The following is a 27,171-nucleotide window of genomic DNA, read 5'->3' on the forward strand; positions in this document are numbered from 1 at the left end:
AAAGATGTGGTTTTCACCATCTTTCTTCTTGTGGTTTTCTACATGATAATCCTAAATTTAAAAAAGAAAATAACATAGAGGGTATCGAAGATCAAACAAAACGACTTATCCTCAGTTACCTTTGGAATCCCATCCTTGATTGTCACTTTGACAGCTGCGAATTGTGAGGTTATCAGACCGAATAAATAAAATAACAACGTCAAATTCCCTGTCAGAGCCAACAGGTTCAATCAGCGACACGACTTGACAACTCCAGCCAACTAGACCGGATAAAAAATGAACGAATTAAGCAACTTGTTGCTACTTTTTTGCGTTCGCTTTAATAATAAATAAAGTGGTTGACTCCCTCGACTGCTATGCATCCTTTCATGTCGAGCAATAGAAATTTCACAGTTCGCGAAGAGCCCAACTCAATTGAAGATGAAATATTCTTAAGGAAGCGGATAAAAAAATCACTCAGCCATAATCCGACGTGCTTTATCTGCGTTTTACCTACATAAGAACACGCGCGGGTTTCTTCGAATTATTTCGGGCAGAAAAATCGCGAAATTTCCTTTTTGAAGCACTGAAAAGTGGGGTTGGGGGTGAAGAGAAAATTCGTCGAAAAATTAGTGTTTTAATAGAAATAAATAGATTTTTGCCGCACAATGGAACTTTTGGTCCAATTAACACGCACTTTTCCGAAAGAAATTGGTGCTTGAATTGGTTTCTTGATTCCGCGCGTCGAACATCCTTTCAAATAAAACTCGGAGTTCAACATTCAGTCGACATTCGGCAAATTTAATTACCACTGCGGCTGCTGTCAGGAACTGCGACAGATGACGCGGCGGTAGCTTTGTGCCTCTTTCGACGAGTTTTAATTGGGACTCGCGAGTTTCCTATAATTACCGCCGAATTCTGACCAGCAGAAACTAAAAAGTGTTATTTTTTGTTGTAATATTGGAGGGCCGCGGCCACGGCGGCACGCGCAAAGTCACTATCGCAGGGGTTGTCGTCCCAGAAGGCGCCGGTGCAGCCGCGTTGGTCGAAGCACTCGTAGCTAATTTGATTACTGGAGGAGCAGCAGGAAATTATGGCCCAGACGCACCTGCTGGGCTCGCTGGGAGCGGCGGGGCGTTGGGGACGTGGGGGTGGTGGCGTCGTCGTTGCCGCCACCGGCGGGGCGTCGGCGAAACCTTCCGGGTCCGTGGGGTTGTGCACTAAAGGCGGCGTCTTTACCGCCCCCGGGGGCCTGGTGGGCCGCGTCGGCTTCACAGGACGCTCGTCCTCCGGCCAGACAAACTTATCATCACTGTTATCTCCACCATTGAATCTATCACCGATGGACATTGTCGTCGCCGGCGGCGGCAGCGTCGTCGTCGTCGTCCTCTTCGGCGGGAGGTACGGAGGGCCGGTGAAAGGGTTGTCTCGTGGGGGCGGCGTGTTGACGAAGAGCTGCTGAGGCGGGTAGTATATCCGGTAGCCCCCTTGCACGCCGTACACGGGGATGACGTAGGGGCGGCTGATGGGGTAGACGGAAGGCCTCCAGATGTTGAGACTTGGGTAGGGTTCGGCGTACACCACTCGGGTGGACCACGGCATGTAGCTCCTCTTCTGCCTTGCGAGTGTGTCCTGGCGCGCTTCGTATTGATCTCGGGACGATTCGAAGGGATGAGGACTCCATGCTGAACTTGTTGCCAGCGCGAACGCCAGGGCTACCACACGGATAAATGGCATCATCCTGCAACAATTGGGGGTGGTTAGTTTTACTCTTAAATTATGTCTATTTCTCGCTTAGTTTTGGGGCAAACTTGAGGTATTGGTGCTCATTTTACGCAGAATTTCGCGATGAATCCAAAACTGTCTTTATTTTTTATGTACGCCAAAAAATTACTAAGTTATGGCCGATTAAAATTTTGGGTAGTTGTCAGAGAGGCGACATTTTTCCAAGTTTAATTCGGTCGATATCTCGCTTATTTTCGGACCAAACGAGCATTATTACACCTCATTTAACGCAGAATTTCGCGCAGATTCCAAATCCGTCCTCAAAACTCACGTACGACCCCAAACAACTAATTCATTGCGTAAAAAACACAGCGCGCATTTACAAAAACCGAATAACCCGCTTCTTTCGTTAAAAATCCAACTTGAATAAATAACCACAAATAACTCAGCGGTAAAGAACCTAATTAGCATGCACCCCGCAGAACACAAGAGGATAAGAAAGAATACAAAAGATGCTGACAAGCTGCGAGATTGGCCACGCAACAAACAGCTGTCTTTGACTTTTCCGAGCTAATACACTTTTGACAAATTAAAAGAACGAGCGAAAGAAATCCTCCAAGTTACCTAACATCCTCCGGTTCCGACACTATAACTGGACACTGCACACTTCACAATTCTGCAAACTCCGCGCGGTTTTATACCAATTCTTGTCGCGATTATCAACAGCTGCAATTAAGTGACATGCTTTTTCCATTTCCAAAGTAGAGGAGTGTCCTGCGTCCTCGAAAATTAACAAGAATTGGATTAATTAGACAGAATTGACCGAAAAAAATTCATTGTTGGCTTAATGCGTTGTAAACTATCGGATTTTCCTTGCCAAAATCCTGCTCTAATTGCACTTTTTCCCAGCCCGCAATTTTTGGAACTGCGCCGAGCGTGATTAAGAGGTTTTTGGACTTGCTCTTAAAATTTTTAAAACGCGGATTTGTACTTTAATTGATTTTTTTCCGATCGTGATAGGTCGTCACGATACCTGTGTTCAGACTGAAGCGGCTCTCAAACTTTTTGGGTCCGGTTTGGGACCGCTATTGATTTATTCGTCGCAGATTATAAATATTTGATTCGTCGGACTAAACTACTAATTATAATCATTAAAATAGACGAAGTCGTGTTGTCGAGTTGCGGCTGGGAAAGAAAGAAAATTCGTTTCGGTAAAACGCTTGTTTTACAACGTGTCGCTTTTTGGAAAAGCTGAATATTTGCGGTGTTCGATTGAAACCGCAGGTTGCGGTTGCTTTAATTACCCGTGGGAATATACAGAGTGATTCGTTTTAATATTGTATCGTGGCACGAATTCCCACACTGATTGATTTTGCACTATGAAAACGAATTTATTTAATGGCGCTATGTTGCTACATGACACGCCAATGCCTCATAGGTAACTGTCATGAAACTATCATCTATCAAATTTAATTTTCATTTTAGTACAAGTTTAGATAATTTTTAAATTTCTAAATTCCATTGCTTTAGGACAAATACTGGCGAACTTACGGTATTTAAATGAAACTGGTGGACATTTTTGATTCGACTTCAAAACGAAAATTTGTAAAAATTGTCCGTTTGGCCCTAAGATTTTGAAAGTTTGCACAGTTGATAAACAGGTCGAAAACAGTAAAACCTCCAAATTTCACGGTTTTAGGACGAAAACTGTCAAACTTATGGTATTTAATAGAAAATGGTGGACATTTTTGGTTCGACTTTAATACGAAAATTTCTAAAAATTGTCTGTATGGCGCTAAAATTTTGAAATTTTGCACAGTTGATAAACAAATTAAAAGTAGTAAAACCTCTAAATTTCGGTGTTTTAGGACAAAAACTGACCAAATTACGGTATTTAATAGAAACTGGAGGACATTTTTTGTTTGACTTAAGAACGAAAATTTCTAAAAATTTTGTGTTTGGCCTTAAAATTTTTAAATTTTGCACAGTTGATGAACACATCAAAAGTAGTAAAACTTCCAAATTTCACTATTTTTAGACAAACACTTCAAATTTACGGTATTTAATAGAAACTGGTAAAAACTTTTAGTTTCACTTCAAAACGAAAATTTCTAAAAACTTTTTGTTTGGCTCTAAAATTTTGAAATTTTCCACAGTTGATAAACAAGTCGAAAGTAGTAAAACCTCCGAATTTCACGGTTTTAGGACAAAAACTGTCAAACTTACGGTATTTAATAGAAAATGGTGGACATTTTTGGTTCGACATTAAAACGAAAATTTCTAAAAATTGTCTGTATGCCGCTAAAATTTTGAAATTTTGCACAGTTGATAAACAAATTAAAAGTAGTAAAACCTCTAAATTTCAGTGTTTTAGGACAAAAACTGACCAAATTACGGTATTTAATAGAAACTGGAGGACATTTTTTGTTTGACTTAAAAACGAAAATTTCTAAAAATTTTGTGTTTGGCCTTAAAATTTTTAAATTTTGCACAGTTGATGAACACATCGAAAGTAGTAAAACTTCCAAATTTCACTATTTTTAGACAAACACTTCAAATTTACGGTATTTAATAGAAACTGGTAAAAATTTTTAGTTTCACTTTAAAACGAAAATTTCTATAAATTGTCTGTATGGCGCTAAAATTTTGAAATTTTGCACAGTTGATAAACAAATTAAAAGTAGTAAAACCTCTAAATTTCGGTGTTTTAGGACAAAAACTGACCAAATTACGGTATTTAATTGAAACTGGAGGACATTTTTTGTTTGACTTAAAAACGAAAATTTCTAAAAATTTTGTGTTTGGCCTTAAAATTTTTAAATTTTGCACAGTTGATGAACACATCGAAAGTAGTAAAACTTCCAAATTTCACTATTTTTAGACAAACACTTCAAATTTACGGTATTTAATAGAAACTGGTAAAAACTTTTAGTTTCACTTCAAAACGAAAATTTCTAAAAACTTTTTGTTTGGCTCTAAAATTTTGAAATTTTCCACAGTTGATAAACAAGTCGAAAGTAGTAAAACCTCCGAATTTCACGGTTTTAGGACAAAAACTGTCAAACTTACGGTATTTAATAGAAAATGGTGGACATTTTTGGTTCGACATTAAAACGAAAATTTCTAAAAATTGTCTGTATGGCTCTAAAATTTTGAAATTTTGCACATTTGATAAACAAATTGAAAGTAGTAAAACCTCTAAATTTCAGTGTTTTAGGACAGAAACTTACCAAATTACGGTATTTAGTAGAAACTGGTGGACATTTTTGGTTCGACTTCAAAGCGAAAATTATTAAAAATTGTGTGTGTAGCTCTAAAATTTTGAACTTTTGTACAGTTAAAAATCAAGTCAAAAGTAGTAAAGCCTTCTAATTTCACGGTTTTAGGACAAAAACTGCCAAACTTACGGTATTTAATAGAAACTGGTGGACATTTTTGGGTCGACTTAAAAACGAAAATTTCTAAAAATTGTGTGTATGGCTCTAAAATTTTGAAATTTTGCACAGTTAATAAACAAGTCAAAAGTAGTAAAACCTCCAAATTTCACTGTTTTTGCACAAAATCTGACCAAATTACGGTATTTAATAGAAATTGGTGCACATTTTTGGTTTGACTTTAAAACGAAAATGTCTAAAAATTTTGTGTTTGGCTTTAAATTTTTTTAATTTTGCACAGTTGATGAACACATCGAAAGTAGTAATACCTCCAAGTTTCACAATTTTTGGACACTGTCAAATTTGCGGTATTTAATAGAAACTGGTGAACATTTTTAGTTTCACTTCAAAACGAAAATTTCTAAAAACTTTGTGTTTGGCTCTAAAATTTTGAAATTTTGCACAGTTGATAAACAAGTCAAAAGTGGTAAAACCTCCGAATTTCTTTGTTTTTGCACAAAATCTGACCAAATTACGGTAGTTATTAGAAATTGGTGAACATTTTTGGTAGACTTCAAAACGAAAATTTTTAAAAACTGTGTGTGTGGCTCTAAAATTTTAAAATTTTGCACAGTTAATGAACAAGTCAAAAGTAGTAACACCTCTAAATTTCACTGTTTTTGGACAAAAATTGACTAACTTACGGTATTTAAATAAAAATGGTGGATATTTTTGCCCCCAAAATTTTAATTGTCCATAAATCAGTTATTTGTTGACGTACAAAAAAAATCAAACACTTTTGAATTCAGCGTGAAATTCTGCATAAAACGAGCCCAAATTCCTTTCAAAAACAACCGAGAAGTCGACCGAACAACTCCACGGAAGTGAAAAAAAAATTGCATCCAAAGCGATTACGTTTTATTACATTATCGCAATTTTTTACGGTAGACCTTTGCAACCAGTGACTAACATGTGCAACACCATGAGATAATCTAATCTACGCTCGTCACAAAAAAAGAATAAAGTTTGCACAAACGAAATAAAACCATAAAACTATAAAAAAAGTTCACGGCCGACGTTCAAATTGATACGACTAAACACTTTTAAATGATTAATGGTTACCTGTCACTAATGATTGTAATTCTGCGATCTTCGCCAAAACGCGCCAACACTTAAAGACTCTTCACTCTGATCTACGAGCGTGCGGTAAACCACAACGAAATGGTGCAGGACTCGGAGTCCCGGACTATATAAGCGAACATGAACTATTTTAAGAGTGATTCAGACTGGAAGTTCCGGTGCCAGACGGATCAGTTTCCGAAAACGCACTCGCTGGCGTCGAAATTTTATTATTTGTTTAGCAGACTCGCTAATTTCGTTTTGGTGCCACACAGATCAATTAAAACCGCCATAAACGTTTTAATTCTAGAAAGAAACTCTCATAATGACAAAATTCAACATTGTAGACGCAGTGCAGCACCGATCAAATGACGCAATTGCAATAAAACTGAGCGAAATGCAAAAATATGAAACCATTTCATCCTTCAAACAAACAGTCGTCACTTCCTAGCAGTTACATCAGATTTAATACGAGCTAATAATTATCTGTTACCGACATGTTCCTACAGGACGCAGCCGTCCCTCGGGACCTCATCCCGATTGGGAAACCCCTCACGTTGCAACTCCGGGATAAAAAAGGGAGAAATCCCGCTCTGGAGTGGAGGAAATTTCAATCGATTTCGCGTCCTTTGATTGTGCACCAAAAGATACGGCGAGTTTTTGTTTATGAATAAAAATTTGCTCGGCAGATGATTCATTTACTAACAGAACAGTCTTGCTTCAAAGGCTTTTTTAAGTTTCCGAATGGCTGGTCGCGCTGAGGGTGCAAAGTGGGACGTTTATCGGCGTGGTTTTAAATAACAAGTGTTTTAATAACCTTCGGTTTGTACAGTGGAGATGACTGCGGAGTTTTAAGAGGATGATTACAGGTTGTGACATTAATGGAAGTGCAAGTCACATTTGGATTAAAGAGCGAGTTTTATTGAATGTCTTGTTGGAATTTGGTGTTAATTGCGGTGAAACCACAAGTTGTTTAATGGTAATTTGACTCATTGAAACGTGGCGTTGCGATTTTTCTTCGAATTTATTTATTGATTTGGATACGAGCAACACTTATGGACACTCAAAAAATTTTGAATTCTTCAAAATAAACATTTGTAACTCTGGCAGTTTTCGCGCTGTGACTCTAAAATTTTGGGAGTTTACTAGTTTGGACTTGCTTATCAACTCCCCCAAATTGGAATGTTGTAGAGCAAACGACATAGCTTTTAGAATTTTTATTTCGCGGATGAACTAAAATTTTCCAATTTTTTTAAAATAAAAATTTGTAACTCTGGAAGTTTTCACTCTACAATAATAAAATTTAGGAAGATTGCTAGTTTGGACGTGCTTCACAACTCCCACAAATTAGAATTTTGTGGAACAAACGAGTGATTTTTAGAATTTTTTATTTCACAGATTTAAAAATTTCTAATTTTTCAAAATAAAAATTTGTAACTCTCGGAATTTTCACGCTGTATATTTTAGTAGTTTGGACTTGCTTATCAATTCCCCTAAATTCCAATGTTGTAGAGCAAAAGACGCAAGAATTTTTTATTTCTTTGATGAGCTAAAATTTTCGAATTTTTCAAAATAAAAATTTGTAACTCTGGGAGTTTTTACGATGTGACGATGCAATTTGGGGAGTTTACTATTTTGCTTATCAATTCCCTTAAATTACAATAACGTAGAGCAAAAAATGCAATTTTTAGAATTTTTTGTTTCTCTGATAAAATAAAATATTCGAATTTTTCAAAATCAAAATTTGTAACTTTGGGAGTTTTTACGCTGTGACTATAAAATTTAAGAAGTTTACTAATTTGGACTTACTCTCCCAAATTCCAAAATTTTTTTTTAAGATAAAACTTTGTAACTCTGGGAGTTTTTACGCTGCGACTTTAAAATTTGGGGAGTTTACTAGTTTTGACTTGCTTACGAACTCCACCAAATCATAATTTTGTAGAGCAATAGACTCAGTTTTTCGAATTTTTATTTTTACGATGAACTAAAATTTTCGAATTTTTTAAAATAAAAATTTGGAACTTTGGGAGTTTTTACGCTGTGACTATAAAATTTAAGAAGTTTACTAATTTGGACTTACTCTCCCAAATTCCAAAATTTGACAACCAGAAACGGTAATTTTAGAATTTTTTCTTTAAGACGAAGTGAAAATTTCGAATATTAGTTCCACAAACTTTTGAAAATGACTAAAAATTATATGTGGACCTCATCATAAACTTGATCTTTGTGCATTCACAGTTCAATTTCCTAACTAATTGCATTGAGCTAATGATCACGCAAATAACCAAGACAGTAATAAGATAATAATAAAATGATTGAATACTCCATAATAATGAAAAGTGATTATTGTGTAATAAACCAACTATAATAGCACCTATTGACTTTAAGTAATTACTGTTTGTTATTGAAACTGAATTCTTTTATTTTCAGAATAATGAATTAAAATTTAATTTTCAAATTCACTTCCGAGCGGACTAAAGTTGCGCCAAATCACATTACATAATCCTGTTGCATCTCTATTCTAAATAAATTAAATTTTATGAGAAAACCAAAGTCTTTTCAGTCTGCTATTAAACAATAAACGCTTTCTAAAAAAGCCGATTGCCGAATTAGTTTGCATAAATGAGCGTCTGTGGTACAAAGAACCCATTAGATGACACAATGACTCACTAAAATAATAGTGCGTTAAAAGTAGTTCGCGGAAATTCCTTCACATTCATTCGAAACGATGAATGAATTAAGATCTGCGTTTCGACGAATTGCTATGCCAATCACTAATCACACTTTGCAGTTTTAAACTAAATAAGTTGTCGTAAGAGGGATTCCCGACCACATGGGCGAGCCCATGGTTACATCAACACCACAGTTTTCCGAGTAGATCAAAGTTTCATTCTGACTAAACGGTTATGAATTGTGAATGGGATCTTTGATAAGCGATAAGTAATCGAAGAGTGATGTAAGAGTTATTCATGTTCGGTTTTTCAGTTCTAATTTTTGGATCAAATTAAAATTGTGTGCTCGTTTAACGCAGAATTTCACGCTGAATCCAAAACTGTCTTATTTTTTTCCGTACATCAACATATAATTGAATTATTAACGATTGAAAGTTTGAGTAGACGCCGGAAATATAATTTGATCTTTTTTCGCTTATTTTGGGACCAAATTGAAGTGATTTTTACTCATTTGGCGCAGAATTTCTCGTTGAATCCCAATCATATACCGAGTAAGAAGAGCTAGAAGATTATTACGACTTTGCCATTGAACTATTAGCCTTCTCTTTATTAGACGGTCACGCCAACGAATAATTTCCGTGGAATAATCGCCTCATAACTCCCCGCTGAAAATTGAATGCACAAATGTTGGGTTTTCGCCCAAAAGATCTCACATCATCTCCGCTCCTTTGTTGCCCCAGTCATAGAAACTTTCAACAAATTAAAGGTCTCGAGCCCGACTAAGATCTTTGACGCGGTCACATTCTCTCTTTGCCTTCACTTCCGATGTATTTTAATAGTTGATACAGATAACAAGGGTTTGCTTCCATTTCTTACGTAATAACACAAGCCGTTACGAAATCAGAATCCCTTTTATACGGCGTCGTATAATTTTAGAGGACCATTCGAGAGAAACTTATTAACATGAATGTTTCAAGATGCAAAGTGTTGTCTTTGGCAAACATTGTTCGTTGAATTGGAAGGTCATTATCATTGCCACGCGTCCACGAGATTTGCATATGGTCAATGCTAGTGAAGCTAGGCGATTAAGGGCTACCAACGTAACGGGGCAAGGTGCGCCACTTTTCTTCCGTGTTGTTTCATTAGAACGAGTTTGCACCACTTTTAACTTATTACCTATTTACGAGAAAATCCGTGCCATCATTCTTCATTCTACTTTGCGGGTGGTGGCGGTTCAAATTACCTTGCGTAAACGTAAAGAATCATTTTGTTAAGTTAACAATGGTTGCGGCGGGGATTACAGTTGGATTTAGCAGAGTGCGAGTCATTTGCCTTGACATGATTACTGTAGCGTGTGTGCTACTACTAAAAAATTATAATTAAAACTTATTTTGAAAAATTGGGATTTTCTAGATCATCTGCGAAATGCAAAATTCTAATATCCGAGTCTTTTGCTTCACAACGTTGTAATTTGGGGGAGTTGATAAGAAAGTCCAAACTAGTAAACTCCCCAAATTTCATTGTCACAGCATGAAAACTCCCAGAGTTACAAATTTTTATTTTGAGAAATTGGAACTTTATAGTTCATTAGCCAAATAAAAAATTCTAAAAACTGTGTCTTCTGATCAACAACATTCTAAATTGAGGGAGTTGATATGCAAGTTGAAACTAGTAAAGTCCCCAAATTTTATATTCGCAGCATAAAAACTCCCAGAGTTACAAATTTTTATTTTGAAAAATTGGAAATTTTTAGTTCATCACCGAATTAAAAAATTCTATAAATTGAGTCTTTTGCTCTACGATATTCTAATTTGGGGGAGTTGATAAGCAAATCCAAACTAGTAAACTCTCCAAATTTCATTGTCATTGCGTAAAAATTCCCATAGTTACAAATTTTTACTTTAAAAAATTGGGATTTTTGGTTTATCAGCGAAATAAACAATTCTAAAAAATGTGTTTTTTGCTCTACAACATTCTACTTTAGGGGAGTTGATAAGCAAGTCCAAATTAGTAAATTCCTTAAATTTGATAGTCACGGCGTGAAAACTCCCGGAGTTACAAATTTTTATTTTGAAAATTGGAAATTTCTAGTTTATCTGCGAAATAAAAAATTCTAAAATCTGTGTCTTTTGCTTTACAACATTCTCATTTAGGGGAGTTGATAGGCAAATTCAAACTAGTAATCTCTCAGAATTTCATAGGCACAGCGTGAAAACTTCCAGAGTTACAAATTTTTATTTTGAAAAATTGGAAATTTTTAGTTCATCACCGAATTAAAAAATTCTATAAATTGAGTCTTTTGCTCTACGATATTCTAATTTGGGGGAGTTGATAAGCAAATCCAAACTAGTAAACTTTCCAAATTTCATTGTCACTGCGTAAAAATTCCCATAGTTACAAATTTTTACTTTAAAAAATTGGGAATTTTTGGTTTATCAGCGAAATAAACAATTATAAAAAATGTGTTTTTGCTCTACAATATTCTACTTTAGGGGAGTTGATAAGCAAGTCCAAATTAGTAAATTCCCTAAATTTTATAGTCACGGCGTGAAAACTCCCAGAGTTACAAATTTTTATTTTGAGAAATTGGAACTTTATAGTTCATTAGCCAAATAAAAAAATCTAAAAACTGTGTCTTCTGATCAACAACATTCTAATTTGAGGGAGTTGATAAGCAAGTTGAAACTAGTAAACTCCCCAAATTTTATATTCGCAGCATAAAAACTCTCAGAGTTACAAATTTTTATTTTGAAAAATTGGAAATTTTTAGTTCATCACCGAATTAAAAAATTCTATAAATTGAGTCTTTTGCTCTACGATATTCTAATTTGGGGGAGTTGATAAGCAAATCCAAACTAGTAAACTCTCCAAATTTCATTGTCACTGCGTAAAAATTCCCATAGTTACAAATTTTTACTTTAAAAAATTGGGATTTTTGGTTTATCAGCGAAATAAACAATTCTAAAAAATGTGTTTTTTGCTCTACAACATTCTACTTTAGGGGAGTTGATAAGAAAGTCTAAATTAGTAAATTCCCTAAATTTTATAGTCACGGCGTGAAAACTCCCAGAGTTACAAATTTTTATTTTGAGAAATTGGAACTTTATAGTTCATTAGCCAAATAAAAAATTCTAAAAACTGTGTCTTCTGATCAACAACATTCTAATTTGAGGGAGTTGATAAGCAAGTTGAAACTAGTAAACTCCCCAAATTTTATATTCGCAGTATAAAAACTCCCAGAGTTACAAATTTTTATTTTGAAAAAGTGGAAATTTTTAGTTCATCACCGAATTAAAAAATTCTATAAATTGAGTCTTTTGCTCTACGATATTCTAATTTGGGGGAGTTGATAAGCAAATCCAAACTAGTAAACTCTCCAAATTTCATAGTCACAGCGTAAAAACTCCCAGAGTTACAAATTTTTACTTTAAAAAATTGGGATTTTTGGTTTATCAGCGAAATAAACAATTCTAAAAAATGTGTTTTTTGCTCTACAACATTCTACTTTAGGGGAGTTGATAAGAAAGTCCAAATTAGTAATTTCTCTAAATTTTATAGTCACGGCGTGAAAACTCCCGGAGTTACAAATTTTTATTTTGAAAATTGGAAATTTCTAGTTTATCTGCGAAATAAAAAATTCTAAAATCTGTGTCTTTTGCTTTACAACATTCTCATTTAGGGGAGTTGATAGGCAAGTTCAAGCTAGTAAACTCTCCGAATTTTATAGGCACAGCGTGAAAACTTCCAGAGTTACAAATTTTTATTTTGAAACATTGGAAATTTTTAGTTTATCTGCGAAATAAAAAATGCTGAAATCTGTGTCTTTTGCTCTAAAACATTCTAATTTGGGGGAGCTGATAACCAAGTCCTAACTAGTATACATCCCAAATTTTATAGTCCTAGCGTAAAAACTTCCAGAGTTCAAAATTTTTATTTTGAAAAACTGGAAATTGTTGGTTCATCTGCAAAATAAAAACTAAGTTTTTTGCTCTACAGCATTCTAATTTGGGGGAGTTAATAAGCTAGTCCGAACTAGTAAACTCACCGAATTTTATTGTCAGCGTAAAAACTTTTAGATTTCCATTTTTTTCATTTCGTCTTAAAAAAAATTAAAGAAGTGGTTTTTGGTTCTAAAATTTTGAAATGAATACGCGTGTCAAAAGTAGTAATTCCTCTAAGTTTCATTCTCATATTCCCAAAATTAGCAAAAATCCGAAATTTAATATAAAACATTGGAAATTTTTACTTCGGCCCAAATTTAAAAGGTCTACAAAAGCAAGTAGTAAAACAAGTAAATTCAAAAATGTGGTTGAACTAGATCCGCCGTTCCCCAGAAACTCGGGGCAAAAATCAGCTTTTTTTCTCGCTTCAAAAAGTGAGCACGGACCAACAGAAATTGGGGCAAATCTACTTTTGATTAATATTTCTGTACAAATATCTAGAGCGTTCAGTAGCATAATAATGAAGAACAAAAAATTTCAATTCGGACGAAATTCCTCTAATTAGTTTCGTGACAACTTTCACTCTTCTCATGCTAAGCCACCATTTAAATCTCCACTCTTTTGCATGAATAAAAACACAAAAGTCTTGTACTTGGTCAGTGGGTGACGTACGCTTAAGAACACCTCAAGGCAAACACACAAATCGTGATATGCATTATCGTCAGACATTCGAAAAATCCGCATTATTTTACTCCGTCCGACAAAAACAATTTTTAGTAAACATTTCAGCCACGTATTGCGCGACTGTGTAAACACAATAGAAAAGCAACACAATGGACACTAACGCAATCGTCTTTATTTCTCGTTTTTGATAACACAAAGTTTGCTTTAATTTCGACGTAAACTAAAGTTTCCGGTTACGCAGCGTCGCTCATCTCTCATCGCTCTGTTTATTAAAAATCAATTAATGAGTGGTAAAAACCCAACGACTCACCAAATTGAACTCTCGTTGATTTAACAGTTTAACAGAACCGCCGATCACATCACTCAAAGATTCCCGGACGACACTCTACGTACCGAGCGGTTACATGCAAATCGCAGGTATTCTGCCCCCTCTGTCACGCCACTGGTGGGGCTTGGATTTACCTTGACTTTGGATAATCGTATAAATGTCAATTATTTTACTTTTTCGAAGCGCAAATTGCCCCAAAACTGGGTTACTCGTCCTCCTGCTTCATTAGAAGACAAAGGCGGTCATTACTGGAAGAATATTTTCGCGAAATTAATGATATTACTGCGAGCGCTCCGGTGTGAATTGCTGCAACATTTAGTGGTGTTTTGCGGCTAAATTCGCATTGTTGCTCTTTCACATGGCGGTATTCATTAGAGTTTTTGGGAGAGAATGAAGTTGTTTCAACGTGTTATTAGTCTTAGTTTTGGCCAGGGCGATGTTATCCTTGATAACCAGAATTGGGAATTTATTCATTAGAAATTATTCCGCGATTGAAAGTCTAATTTCGATCGTTAAACTTTAGATTTTACGACAAATAATTATGATTATTAATTAATTTAGAGGAGAAGCTGAGCTCATGAGATTGCCGAATTTTTGTTTTAATGTTGAATAGGAAGTGGCTTAAAAAACGTAATTACTCAGCTCCTGTTTATAAACATGAGAATTGCAAAATTGAGTTATGTTTATGGATTTAAATGAAACGCAGATGCAGGCATGCGGATGGCGGAAAAACCGAAAAAACGGAATGAAAGAGAAAAAAAACAGAAAGAGTAAAAAAAGTTGTTAGGTAACAACTAATAATATGTCAAATAAAAATTCAACTTCTGTCTATATCTCGCTTATTTTTGAAGGAAGCTGGCAGTATTTTAGCTCATTTTACGCAGAATTTTGCGCTGAATCCAAAACTACCATCATTTTTCTCGTCCGTCAACAAATAACTAAATTAGAGGCGTTTGAAATTTTGGGTTGTCGTGAGAGGGCCAAATTTTTTAAGGTTCGAAACAATTCGTGCTCAATATCTCGGAAACTATTTCAGATATTGAGATGCGGTTTGCGCCATCGTTCTTCTCGCGATTTTTTACATAAGAAACAGTTTTTAGATTTTTTAAAAGTCAAAAGTTACAATTTTTCACGAAAATTTATGACTAATACTATGCCAATTTTTTAATATCGATATCTCGCTTATTTTTTTAAGTAAACTTGAGCCATTATCATCAGTTTACGTAGAATTTTCCGCAGATTCCAAATCTGGAATTGAAATTCCGATCCAACAACAAATAACTGAGTTATGGCCGATCGAAGTTTCGGAAAGTTGATTTTCATTTTTCCTTATTTTTCCTAATTTTTAAAGTTAAATATCTCGGAAACTATTTGAGATATTGAGATGAAATTTGCGCCATTCTTTTTTTCGGTTCATTTTGCGTTAGAAAATGTTCTCAAAAGCCCAAAATTCGATAGTCGATTTTTCGCGAAAAAAAAAATCCGTCTCAAACGATGAAAAGTTTTCATTTTTTTTATTTTTAGCCCCAACTCGTAAACTATTTGTCCGATCGATCTCAAATTTGGCCAGTAGATAGATTTTGAGCTCCTCTTTCGACTGATGTATAATTCAAAGCTATTAAACGTCGTTTTTATTTTGAAAACATTTACCCTAAAATGACCTCTTCAAAACAGTTTCTGGCCAATGCTTCGTTCACTTTACGCAGACTGTCATACTGAATCCAAAGCCGCAAGAATTTTTAATTTTCGTCAACAAACAACTGAGTTATGGCCGTTTGAATTTTTGGGTTGTTGCCAAAGGGCCAAATATCTCGAAAACTACGACAGATCGAAAGAAATGGTTTTTGCCATCGTTTTTCTCGTCATTTTTTGACCAAGAATTTGTTCTTAGATTTTTCGAAAGTTAAAAATTTGAGTTTTTCGGAAAAATTCATGACAAACTATGACAACGTTCGCTTGTTTTTGGAGTAAAATTGAATTATTTGAATTTTACTCTCTGGGGACCAAAACTGGCAAAGTTACAAATTTTTATCATAAACGGGGAAAATTTTTGGTCCATCTGAAAATAATTTTTTTTAAAAATTCGTGTTTTTTATTCCAAAGTTGATAAACAACTCAAAAGTTCTTCTAAATTTTACTATCTGGAGACTGAACTGCCCAAGTTACGAATTTTTATCGAAAAATGGTTTCATGTCTTTAATTTAGTCGATATCTCGCTTATTTTTTGAACCAACTGAAAGTATAAGCTACTCATTTTACGCAGAATTTTGCGTAGGTTCCAAATCCGTGCTTAAAATTTAAATCCGACCACAAATAACTGAGTTATGACCGATTATAATTGGAAAAAGAAAAAATAGATCTATAAATGCTAGAATATTTTGCGTTCTACAGTTAGAGACAATGAAGGAAAATTACAATTGCGCTAAACATTATGAATAACTTACTGTTATCACCTCCACATAAACCAACAAAGAAACAAAGTCATTCAACCGTTTTGACGTACTTTTTAGCTTATTTGCTCATGCATGGCCGATGGACGCTTAAAAATTCAATTCAACAGGTTTTATTTCCGGATAAACATTAATTTTTATTCATAAAATTCCACATAAAATCAGCCGAGATTATAAAATATTTACACGCCAGATTAAATTCGTAACACACGTAACACTACAAATTCATAAATATTTATCTCCTGTTTACTTTCGACAGAAATTCGTGTTTGCGGAAGACAATGAGAGCTCTCAGTAAATGAAATCGTCTCACTGACTCGGTTCTGTTCCCAAGAAAGTGGGCGATGGTGCAACGAGGCCTTGAGATTTGGGCTAAGAAAATGGTGCAAGATCGGAGTAAAATCGTTTTTCGTTTTGGTGCTCTTTGATACAACCTTGAAGGGTCGTGTTAAACTTTCAATTGTACGAGGATGTTAAAATTGTTGTTCTCTGTGCAGAGCTGCCAACAGATTTTTTAATTTTTGGCTTTCTACAGAAATGCGCAATTTAATGTGAAACTTCCAACTTTGTGCTTCCATATCTCCACGTATGCATGAAAGCAATGAGCCATAAATAACTGCGCACAATAGTTAAACTTCCACATTCACAGTCCTGCAATATTATCATGCGAAAACTATTCAAATAAGTAGCTAAAACACCACTGATAATTTCAATTGAAGGACAAACTATAAAAATCGCAGCTAAATGACGATTGAGAAATGTTTAAACCTCAATATCTCGATTGTTTTCAAAGCAAGTTTAAAACTATTTGTACTCATTTTTCGCAGAATTTCATGCAGAATCTAAAACTATGAGATATTTTTACGCACGTCGATTAATAACGGAACTAGAAGCGTTTAAAGTCGCGTATGGTAAATTTTGTAGTTCCGAAATGATTAAACCTCGATATCTCGCTTATTGTTGGACCAAACTTGAGTTATTTGTGCTCATTTGACGCAGAATTTTACGCTGAATCCAAAATTTCTATGTATGTCAATAAATAACTAAATTAAAAATGTTTCAACTTGCGAATAGTAAAGTTAGTTTCGAAATGTATAAACTTTAATATCTCGTTTGTTTTCAAAGTTTCTAAGAAAAGGTGGATGTGAGACCTGTTTTCGCTTCATTTTCTGCATCTTCAGGTCTAAAGTAGTAAAACCTCTAAATTTTACTATCAAGGGACCAAAACTGCCAAAGATACGAATTTTTACCGAAAACGGGAGAAATTTTTGGCTTATCTAAAAATAAAAATTTCCAAAAATTTGATTCTTTATTAAAAAATTTTGTAATTTGGCACAGTTGATAAGCAAGTTAAAAGAAGTAGAGCCTCCAAATTTCACTCTAGGGGAACAAAACTGCCAAAGTTTGGAATTTTTATCGAAACCGGCAGAAATTTTCGGTCCATCTGAAAATACAAATTTCTAAAAATTCGGTTTCTATTTCAAAATTTTGTAATTAGCACAATTGATAAACATGTCAAAAGTAGTGGAGCCATCAAATTTTAGTTACAAATTTTTATCGAAAACGGGAGAAATTTTTGGCCCATCTGAAAATAAAAATTTCAAAAATTCAGTTTTTTGCTTTAGAATTTTGTAATTTGGCACACTTGATAACCAAGTCAAAAGTAGTAGGACCCCAAAATTTCACTCTTTGGCGACCTAAACTGCCAAAGTTACGAATTTTTATCGCAAACGGCAGAAATTTTCGGTTTATCTGAAAATTATTTTTTTTTAAATTCGGTTTTTATTTCAAAATGTTGTAATTTGGCACAGTTGATAAACAAGTCAAAAGTAGTAAATCCTTTAAATTTTACTGTCTGGGTACGAAAACTGCCAAAACATCAGAAATTTTATGCTTAATTCTGCCAATATCTCGCTTACTTTTGGAACAAGCTTAAACTATTTGTGCTCATTTTACGCAGAATTTCACGCTGAATCCAAAATTGCTCAATATTTTTACGTACTTCGATAAATAACCGAACTAGAAGCGTTTAACCGATCAAACATCAGATCTGCAGTACCTAACTAAATTTGCTCTTGCAATTGACATTCACTACGAATTGTGATTGCAGAACGAAACGAGTTCACGATCACGTTATTTTCTAATTGCCCAAGTTGAAATTACACGGTTAGTTCAATGATAAATCACGAATTTTATGAATTAAAACGAACATCCTGTCTTGCCTCAGTATTTTATCTGACCACGATGCAGAAAGAAGCACTTGAAATTAAAAATTGCCGATTTTTTCTAGATAACATATCACAGATACTCTAATTAGAATCTAGTTGGCCAACCTTCCTCTGCCAATTATCTGACGTCGCCGCCACCTAAAACCCGCCAATTCTTTTGTTCAAGGCTCAACGAATCTAGTAGGCAAGTTCACTCAAAGCGTCCGTAGAATCGTCCAGGACGTCAAGGACGAGGGCACAGCGAGCGGTCAGACAAAGGAAGAAGTCATAGAAACTAATGAGCGACTAAGGGCGGTAAGGGTGCGTCTGGACGAGTCGTACGACACGGCGAAGAAGGCGCTGGTGACGCTCATGGGGAAATATAACGACAGCAAGAGCGTGCATAACATCTTCCAGAGATACAACTTACTTAAAGCCATGATTAAGGTTCCTGGAGGTGCGTCTCGGGAGTTTTTACTAATTTCGGGATGATTCCAGGAAGTGATACGGTTAGAGACGCAATACTGGACGTTGGTGGACATCCCGAAACAGGAGAAACAGGAAACCGTGCCTGCGTTTGTTCTCAGAGCCTGTGCGATTATGGAAAAGACGCAGAAGTCTGGGGAAGGTGTGAAGACTTCGGCGAAGCTTGCAGAGGAGGCACAGGATAAAAGGGAGAGAATAGAACGATTAGAGAGTAAGTTGGGATTTGCTTCTTGTTGAACTGTTGAAGTTAACAAGATTCTTTGTTGCAGATATGACGACTTCGCAGATTGAGGCGGAAAATACGCAAATGACTAACGATCTTTATAGGCTGTTAAAGAAATACTCCGGGTTGAGGAATCTCATCCGACAATTAAAAGTGAGTTGCGAATTTTATGTAGTTTGAATGCTCATTTTACGCAGAATTTCACGATGATTCCAAAAAAGTGAGATTCGTTGAGATCCGCCTAGAAATAACTGAGTTATGAGGGATCAAAGTTTCAGATATTCAATTTTGAGTTGGAAAATGTTCAAAGCTCCAAAACTACGAAAGATTTTGAGGAACGGTTTTCATCATCGTTTTTCTCGCTCATTTTACTTTAGAATATGTCCTCAAAAGTCGATGGTCAATTTTCCAGTCCAAAAATATCCTTATTTTTCTCGCACGTCAACAAATAATTGAGTCAGAGGCGTTTGAAATTTTGGGTTGTCGCCAGAGGACCAAAATTTTAGACGTTCGAAAACGATTTTGCTCGATATCTCCGGAATTAAGGCGAATATAATAAAACCCTTTTTTTAGTTAAGAATAAGTTTTTCGAAAAAATTCTTGACTTAAAACTAGGTATACCAAAGTTCTCAAGTTGATATCTCACTTATTTTTAAAGGAAAATCAAGTTTTCATTTTACGCAGAATTTCACAAAACTACGCGACATTTTGACCGAATTAGAAGTGTTGTCAACTTTAAAATTGAACTTTTGACATTAGAAACGTCAACTGACCGTTTAGTTACCACTCTTGCCAACTGTCATGTTTAGGGTTTTTAGTTTTCGCCAGTTGGATATGAGTCGGGAATTATGTACAGTTCATCAAACGCTCTAGTGCGGTTATGGCTTTGACTTTTTAAATCGTTTACTGCCACTTTACCGTAAACCCCCATAGACATAATAACCCTCAAGTGGTTGGGTCTTATCTGCCTTGAAATTAACCGTAATAAATATTTTTACCCAGCTGGCCAGTCTTACAAATCGAAACAATGAAATTCCTCAAAATACGACTTGAAGTGCAATTATATGAAACTTACAAATAAAATTATAATAATTATCTTATAACTCGATTGATTGACACAGTAAACTTGTGGAATAATCTTATTATCTCACGTAAACTATAACAAGATAGCCAACAATCAACAATTTGAGCTTAGAACAAGAGTTTTAAAACGTTAGACATCGTTGTTAGTCCTCCAAAACGAATCTCCAAATCTTTAAAAAGTGGGGTTAGTTTGGACTCACAGTGATTAACTCTGCTGTCACAATGACAAATATTCAAATTTTTTTTTTTCCATTCAAAAATACAATTTCAAATGTACCGACATTCCGGCGGGAAATTCAAAATTAAGCGTTTTTAATTTGATTTTTTTGAATAATGCCGTAAAAGCATCGAATTAAAAAAATTACAGTCTGATTGAGAATCATTCAAAGAATAATCCACCACTGACCAAATTCAATTTGGAGGTTCGAGAGAGCAGGAAAAAAATAAAATTCATTTTCCCATGTTATTTCCCTATGTTCAGCAATCACTGGAACACCCGGTATATAAAACGGTATGAAAATAAGGATCTTCTATTGTCAGTCTAGAGAAAGACTGTTTGAAATTCGAACTTGAAACTCAGGAACCAAAAAAAATACAGAAAAAAGAAAAGACACACGTTGACGAAGCTGAATTTTAATAGAAACTGATTCTTTTCAAAAGTGTAAGCACTAAAGTAAATTCTCACCCCCACCCATTTGCCCTTTTACTTTAATTTTAAACCGACATAATAAAAGAAACTGGAAAGACCCAAAAACTTGGCGTCTTGGTGAGTTTATATACCTGAGATAATCAGATTATATCATCCATTTTTATCCACTGTTCAAGAAAATCTTATCCCCTCATTAGCCCTTTCTTTGCAGTTTATGAGGGTCAAAGATCAAATATGCCGAAAAAACATTGAAACTTCCGGTAATCCAGAATTCCTAGACGTGTTTTGAATGTTGTGTCTTGATTATTGTTATCGGTCAGCTCTATTAAGTATAGCAATCAATAAATAGACGTCTAAAATCATATAGTTTCAAAAATTAATGATAATTTATAATCATTCATCGCTTTATATAAATTAATGTTGATAATGAATTATCATGAAAAAGAATCATTTTAAAAAAAAAATCCTGTATTCATATGATTAAAAATAATTGTAATTGTACCTAAAATTTCAAATAACTGCTCTATCAGAATAATAAACGCTAGCTACTTTGAGGAATTTCATTGTTTCGATTTGTAAGACTGACCAGCTGGGTAAAAATATTTATTACGGTTCATTTCAAGGCAGATTTGAATGTTATTATGTTTATAGGGGTTTGCGGTAAGGTGGCTGTAAACGATTTAAAAAGTCAAAGCCATAACCGCACTAGAGCGTTTGGTGAACTGTAAACTACAGGATGGACAAGTTTTTTGAGCAAACTTTGTATGTTTTTGCTGGTTAAATAGACGCGTCGTTTGAATAAATGTTGTTCTTGTCTGTTTTTTATTTGAGCCGCACTGTGCTAATATTTTTTTTTCACGTATTATTCAAGTTATGACCCGGAAGTGGTGTCGATTTTTTCCCAAAACATTTAATTCCATTATTAGCACCCAATAGCGATAGCGATGTGGCTACCCGCAATATAATAGCTCATTATTAGTTTCCGCGGTTGACCCCAATATCCTGCTATTAAAATTTTCATTTGATTGAAATTAATTGCACACGTTGGCGTTATTAGTTCGTTCATAAACGCTCGTTCGTTTCAAAGATTTCCTTTTTGCTTTTGGAAGATCATTTCGGGCAATCGATCATTGGAAATATAAACATCAAACGTCAATTCATCCGCTTATTCAATATGAGAGCGAAAATGCGTCAATGACGCATAAAAAATCGTTCATTTGTGAAACAAATCCTACATGTAGAGCCTGAAGGCTTAAACGAAAATTTATGAATATGAGAATGCGGATTACGCGATGGGCTCAGAGACAGATAATTGAGTTTTTGCATATTTGTGTTGGGGGATTACGAGGGGAAATAGATTTATTGATTTTTGGAGCGAAAACATCTTATTTGGATAAAGTTTGGATACATTTTTAAAAATTCTAAAAGGGGCGGTTTCTGGTTCTAACATTTTGAAATTTGGCAGACTTAATATACGTGTTAAAAGTAGTAATGCCTCCAAGTTTCATTGTAATATTCCCAAAATTCGTGAAAATATAAAATTTTATATAAAATATTGAAAATTTTCACTTCGCTCTAAAACAAAAAATTCTAAAAAATCGATCTCTCCTAAAATTTTTAAAATAGGCACAGTAAATACTCGCGTTAAAAGGAGTGATTCCTTCAAATTTTACTTTTGAATTCCTAAAATTAGCAAAAATACGAATTTTAGTAAAAAAAGTTGCGAATTTTTTGGTTCGTCTCTTAATAAAATTTTCTAAAATCTCTATTTGTTCTAAAATGTTGAAATTTGGCAGACTAAATCTGCATGTTAAAATGAGTAATTCCTCCAAGTTTCGTTCTTATCGTCCTAAAATTTGCGAAAATACGAAATTTAAGACGGAATATTGGAAATTTTCATTTCGTTCTAAAACAAAAAATTCTGAAAAATTTTAAAATTTTAAAATTTGGCAGACTAAATCCGACTGTGAAAAGTAGTAATTCCTCCGAATTTCATTCTTGTGTTCCCAAAATTAGCGAAAATACGAAAATTTTCTCACTTCAAAAACCGAGCACGGACCAACAGAAATTAGCATCATTTAATTAACTAGAAATTCGTAGTCCTCGGAATGAAATTCCATCATTACACAAAAATTTCCATCCGCGAAAACACCACTTTATTCCTGACCTCCCGGTAATAAAAAGTTACGCGTTTTGGTTACAACACTTTTTATAGCCTCGCTTGAACTGTACTCTGCAAATTGAAAACAAACTCTTAACCTTATAGCCGCGCTGTTATTTCTCTAATGAAAATCCGAATTCCAATTCATTTTCTCATACTTCCAGATCGAATACACCAATGCGAAGATCTACCCCATGGTTCTGCGCTACACGATGCTAAAAGACATGATCAAAGACATAATGCTCCACCCCGACTACATGGAAGTTTGCCACGAAGTGGACGCATAGCCCAAGTCGTTCTCCTAGGTGGGAAATCGGCGTCGAAGCCTCAGACCATAATACTCGCACTTTGTTAAACCGGAAGTTGAGAAATTGTCGTGTTAAAAGTGCGACGGAAGAGAATCCGGGGGCTTCTAATTCACTGCCAGTAGCTGGGGATCCGCGAACTCTTTTTTTAAGTTGGAAGTTATTTGGGATCATCATGAACTGTTTTCTTAACAATTCAAAAGGGGTTCGTTTTGTAAAGAATACCTGAAGACTGAAATATTTAATTAAGGCGTTTGGCTTTGATCTCATTCTTTCCACCGGAAATCAATAACTCTCTGGGCCGAACAACAATCTCGAGCTAATGACGTTTTGTTGCGGACTACGGAAATTGTTCATTTTTAACGGTGTTGCAGTTTGAATTTTATTTTTTTCCCGCCCTCCAGAACCTCCGAACTTGATTTTAACCGTCAGGCTTGGAATAGTGTCCTCCCCAAATTTCATAGCTGAAGCACTAAAACTATTCAAAATACAAGCTTCAAATTGAACTATTGAAACATTTTGATTTGTCCTAAAAATGAAAAATTCTAAAATTGGTCTCGTTGGCTCGATAGTTTAGTAATTTAGCACAGTTAATTGTCAAGCTTGGAGGAGTGTCCTCCCCAAATTTCAATGCTGTAGCACTAAAACTACTCGAACTACAAGCTTCAGATTGAACTACTGAAACATTTCGATTCGTCCAAAAAATGAAGTTAAGTTGGCAGGACTCTTAGTGATTTTTATCGGTAGAAGTTGACACCAAACGCGTTTGACCTTGACGCAACTGTGGCAAGCAGGGAAGTTAATCGTTTTGTTCAATTTCCCTAATTTAATGTTCTCCGTAAAGAGTTGAGAGCCTGATTTACACCCACAAATTTTCGAAAATTTTGACATGAGAGAGGGCTGATAGGAATGAGCTCCTCTTTAGTTAATTTACGATTAGGGTATTCGAAATTTCGAAGTTGGTGGTACTTAAAATTGGAGATTTGCACACAATCTTCAAACTTTCGCACGGGAAATTTGAATTTTAACATTTTTAATTCAATTTTTTCTCCAATCCTGTAATACCATACAATTCTAAAAATATCTGCAGATTAAGAATCCCCCAGAGCACAATCCGTCATTATCTGAATCCAGTTTGACGCTTCGGGAGAGCGGAAAAAAAATAAAATTTTTAGTGGAACACCCGGTACATATGTATATCGCTTTATTTATAACCATATTTACGCTTAATCTTAGGAATAATGTAAAGTTATACTCCCGATGGTAAAATCGAGCTTTTGATTGATCGATCCTTACCTTGATTAAGCATTGTGCACCTGCCTTCTGTCAAAGATTAATCTTAATATTGTATGAGATTAACGATATTGCTTGCGCTACAAATTTTCTCATTTTGAGTGTACCTAATTAATTAATTAATCAATTAATTAAATCAAGTGAGCCATAAATTTTTGTTTAGGGTAGGCCATGCATGACAAATGTCAAAGTACTGTCAAATTTTCTCAAAGTCTACTCTAAAAATAATAGTTTTGTGAACTAAACATAAGTGACAAGCGACGTTAAACTTTCAAAATGTGTTAAATTCTGGGGGAAAATGATGTTAACCTGTCATCTCAAAATCTCCAAAACTAATTCGTCAAGATGCCAACGTCAAACAGACAAATAACTGACAAAATGAACACTTGCAACACATTCTTGCGTCACTGATGTTTAGTGTGGCGCATCCACCATTTTGTTTGAGTGTTTTCATGTCCTCGTGTGTGCCAAAATGGACCACAATAGTACCAACCTAAATTCTAAAAACTTAGTTTTGGTACCACCCTTAAAAAGTGAAAACTCAGCGTGCCAGATTGCATTTAACGTGTAAATTTTGTGGTGTGTTCTTGTAAATTACGTAGTACATATTAGTTAAATTAGACCGCGCGTTTGAAAAATCGTCTAAAACACCAATTTGTTAGTTAGTTAGTTAAAGTTTGGTTTGAACCTTGTCGGAGCTGACGCTAGTAATAGCTTTAAGAAAGTAGTTAGAGTGAATGTTTTCGATAACTAAATGTTCGATAGTAGACATAGGCGACGCTGTTTTGTTTTAAAGATGTGTCTGTGCAGTTGTTAAAGTTTCACTTTATTATACAAGGAAAGTACAAAGTTGCTCTAAATGCAGAACACATCTCTAGCGCCCTATGGAATTTATAAGTGTGTATAAATTGTTAAAGTAACGAAGATGGTTGTTTATATGTGAAGATGTCTGTCTAAATAGCATAATGAAATTAACTATTCCATGTTAAAATGTTACAGGGTTCGTTGACGCTTTCTTCTTTAGTTAATTTTAAGTATGATAATGGGCTTAACTGATTAATCAATAACTTTTACGAATTTATCGTGAAATATCAGAATCAATATCACCCTGTTGAATATCATAAAATATTGTTATAAGGGAACAATAATGTTTATTCGAAATTTATAACAAGATTTTATTTTATATATTATCGCATATAATAATTATGTATAAATATATGATATATTGTATATGTGTAAAATAATGTTGCTTTGTTAATAAACTTTGTGCCATAATGTCGTTTTTTGCTTCGCCCTGTAAGAAATATGTTATGAGGTTGGCGGAAACTGAATTTCCTAAACGTGACAGTTGGCAAGAGTGGTAACTAATTGTGTCTTTCGACTTACAATATTGCAATTTGGCAGAGTTAATAAACGATCAAAAACTAGTAATTTTCCCAAATTTCATACCGGTAGCACTAAAATTTCTCAAATTCGTATTTTTTTTGTACAATTTTTTAGGATCTGCAACTTTAAACGCTTCTACCTCAGTTATTTATTGACGCGCGTAAAAATATCGCTTAGTTGTGGATTTCGCATGAAATTCTGCGTAAAATGAGCTTCAACAGTTGCAATTTTCCCTGAAAATAAGCGAGATATCGCGGTTTAAACATCGCGCCGCTCATTGTCCTTCCAAACCCTCGCAGCGTCCTACCTTATCGTCCTTGTAGTGTTGCTTCTGCCCACTAGATGGCGCTCTCATCTTTTATTTTCCTCGCTCCTGCGCACTCTTCCCCGCATTCAAAAGCCCCATCAGCGGGAAACCCAAGCGTGGCCGGCAAAGCACCCGCAGCCTCGTGCATTTGTTTGCCGGCCATCGGACGGTAAAGAGCCGCGCGTTCGTTCCGGCGCGTCCAAAGAATGTGATGGTGCGCGAGTGAAAATGTGCAGTTCGTTGTGAAAATGCCGTTCGTGCAACGCGTGGTCGAGCCGAAGTTCCTCAGCCGGACGTCCCTATGGGACGAGGAGGGCAAGCCGCTGGTGGACGATGACGAGTTGGAGGCCGTCACCAACAACACCCTCAGCAACGCGCTGCGGCAGTTGGCGTCGCTGGTGCTGGTGGCCGATGACATCTTCGCCGAGCTCGGCAACCAGCTCAAGGAGATCAACAAGAGAGCCGAAGGTCTAAAGGTGAAGATCGAGGCTGTGGAGGGAAAAGTGGCGGATTTTGATCCGAAGAAGGTTACAGTTCGTAAGTAGTGGCGTTTCTCAGGTAGAATTATTTCGATGATGGCGCGGTGTAGCCTTGAAATACCTCTCGGATTTACTGGATACGTACTTATCGCGATCGATTGTGGACGAAGGAGAAATAAATAACGTGCAGACGGTTTTGTTCATTTTGTGGTGGCGGAGGAACGCGCTCCAAGGACTTTTAGTTGTTGAAAAATTTTCTTTGGAACCGGAAGTTTTGCAATTAGTATTCTGCGTCTACATCAATGGAGCACTTCCATTCA

General features: G+C 35.3%; 3 protein-coding genes across 8 annotated transcripts in view; 2 read left to right on the forward strand and 1 right to left on the reverse strand.

Moving 5' to 3' along the window:
* The window catches only part of LOC148173459 (uncharacterized), a 33,987-nt gene extending 10,520 nt beyond the window's left edge, over nucleotides 1-23,467 (forward strand). For all 4 annotated transcript variants that reach the window (XM_088039472.1, XM_088039475.1, XM_088039474.1 and 1 more), the window contains exons 3-6: nucleotides 18,667-18,926; nucleotides 18,978-19,176; nucleotides 19,235-19,341; nucleotides 23,246-23,467. In XM_088039472.1, the coding sequence (XP_087895598.1) occupies nucleotides 18,667-18,926; nucleotides 18,978-19,176; nucleotides 19,235-19,341; nucleotides 23,246-23,368 (689 nt within the window). In that variant the 3' untranslated portion in view covers nucleotides 23,369-23,467. The remainder of the gene's footprint in view (nucleotides 1-18,666; nucleotides 18,927-18,977; nucleotides 19,177-19,234; nucleotides 19,342-23,245) is intronic.
* On the reverse strand, nucleotides 603-13,912 carry hdly (hadley). Of its 3 annotated transcripts, none has more exons than XM_088038969.1 (2): nucleotides 13,805-13,912; nucleotides 603-1,720 (listed from the first exon to the last, which is right to left on the reverse strand). In XM_088038969.1, exon 2 carries the CDS (start codon nucleotides 1,717-1,719, stop codon nucleotides 922-924), a length of 798 nt encoding a protein of 265 aa, XP_087895095.1. In that variant the 5' UTR covers nucleotide 1,720; nucleotides 13,805-13,912; the 3' UTR covers nucleotides 603-921. The 3 variants fall into 3 exon arrangements, with proteins under 3 accessions (XP_087895095.1, XP_087895097.1, XP_087895096.1); XM_088038971.1 differs by lacking the exon at nucleotides 13,805-13,912 and adding an exon at nucleotides 6,201-6,290; XM_088038970.1 differs by lacking the exon at nucleotides 13,805-13,912 and adding an exon at nucleotides 2,329-2,438.
* Nucleotides 23,468-26,481: 3,014 nt separating the features above from the next.
* Nucleotides 26,482-27,171, forward strand: part of gukh (NHS actin remodeling regulator GUK-holder) — a 36,310-nt gene continuing 35,620 nt past the window's right edge. Inside the window, exon 1 of the mRNA XM_088038404.1 lies at nucleotides 26,482-26,909. Within this exon, the coding sequence (XP_087894530.1) occupies nucleotides 26,621-26,909 (289 nt within the window). The 5' untranslated portion in view covers nucleotides 26,482-26,620. The remainder of the gene's footprint in view (nucleotides 26,910-27,171) is intronic.

This window comes from Gnatocerus cornutus, chromosome 6 (assembly GCF_029298725.1).
Source record: "Gnatocerus cornutus isolate USDA-ARS CGAHR chromosome 6, icGnaCorn1.1, whole genome shotgun sequence".
In the NCBI taxonomy this organism is placed as follows: Eukaryota; Metazoa; Arthropoda; class Insecta; order Coleoptera; family Tenebrionidae; genus Gnatocerus; species Gnatocerus cornutus.

Excerpts from the sequence above, each read along its gene's own strand:
- hdly (XM_088038969.1), bottom strand. The coding sequence starts at position 1,719 with ATGATGCCATTTATCCGTGTGGTAGCCCTGGCGTTCGCGCTGGCAACA.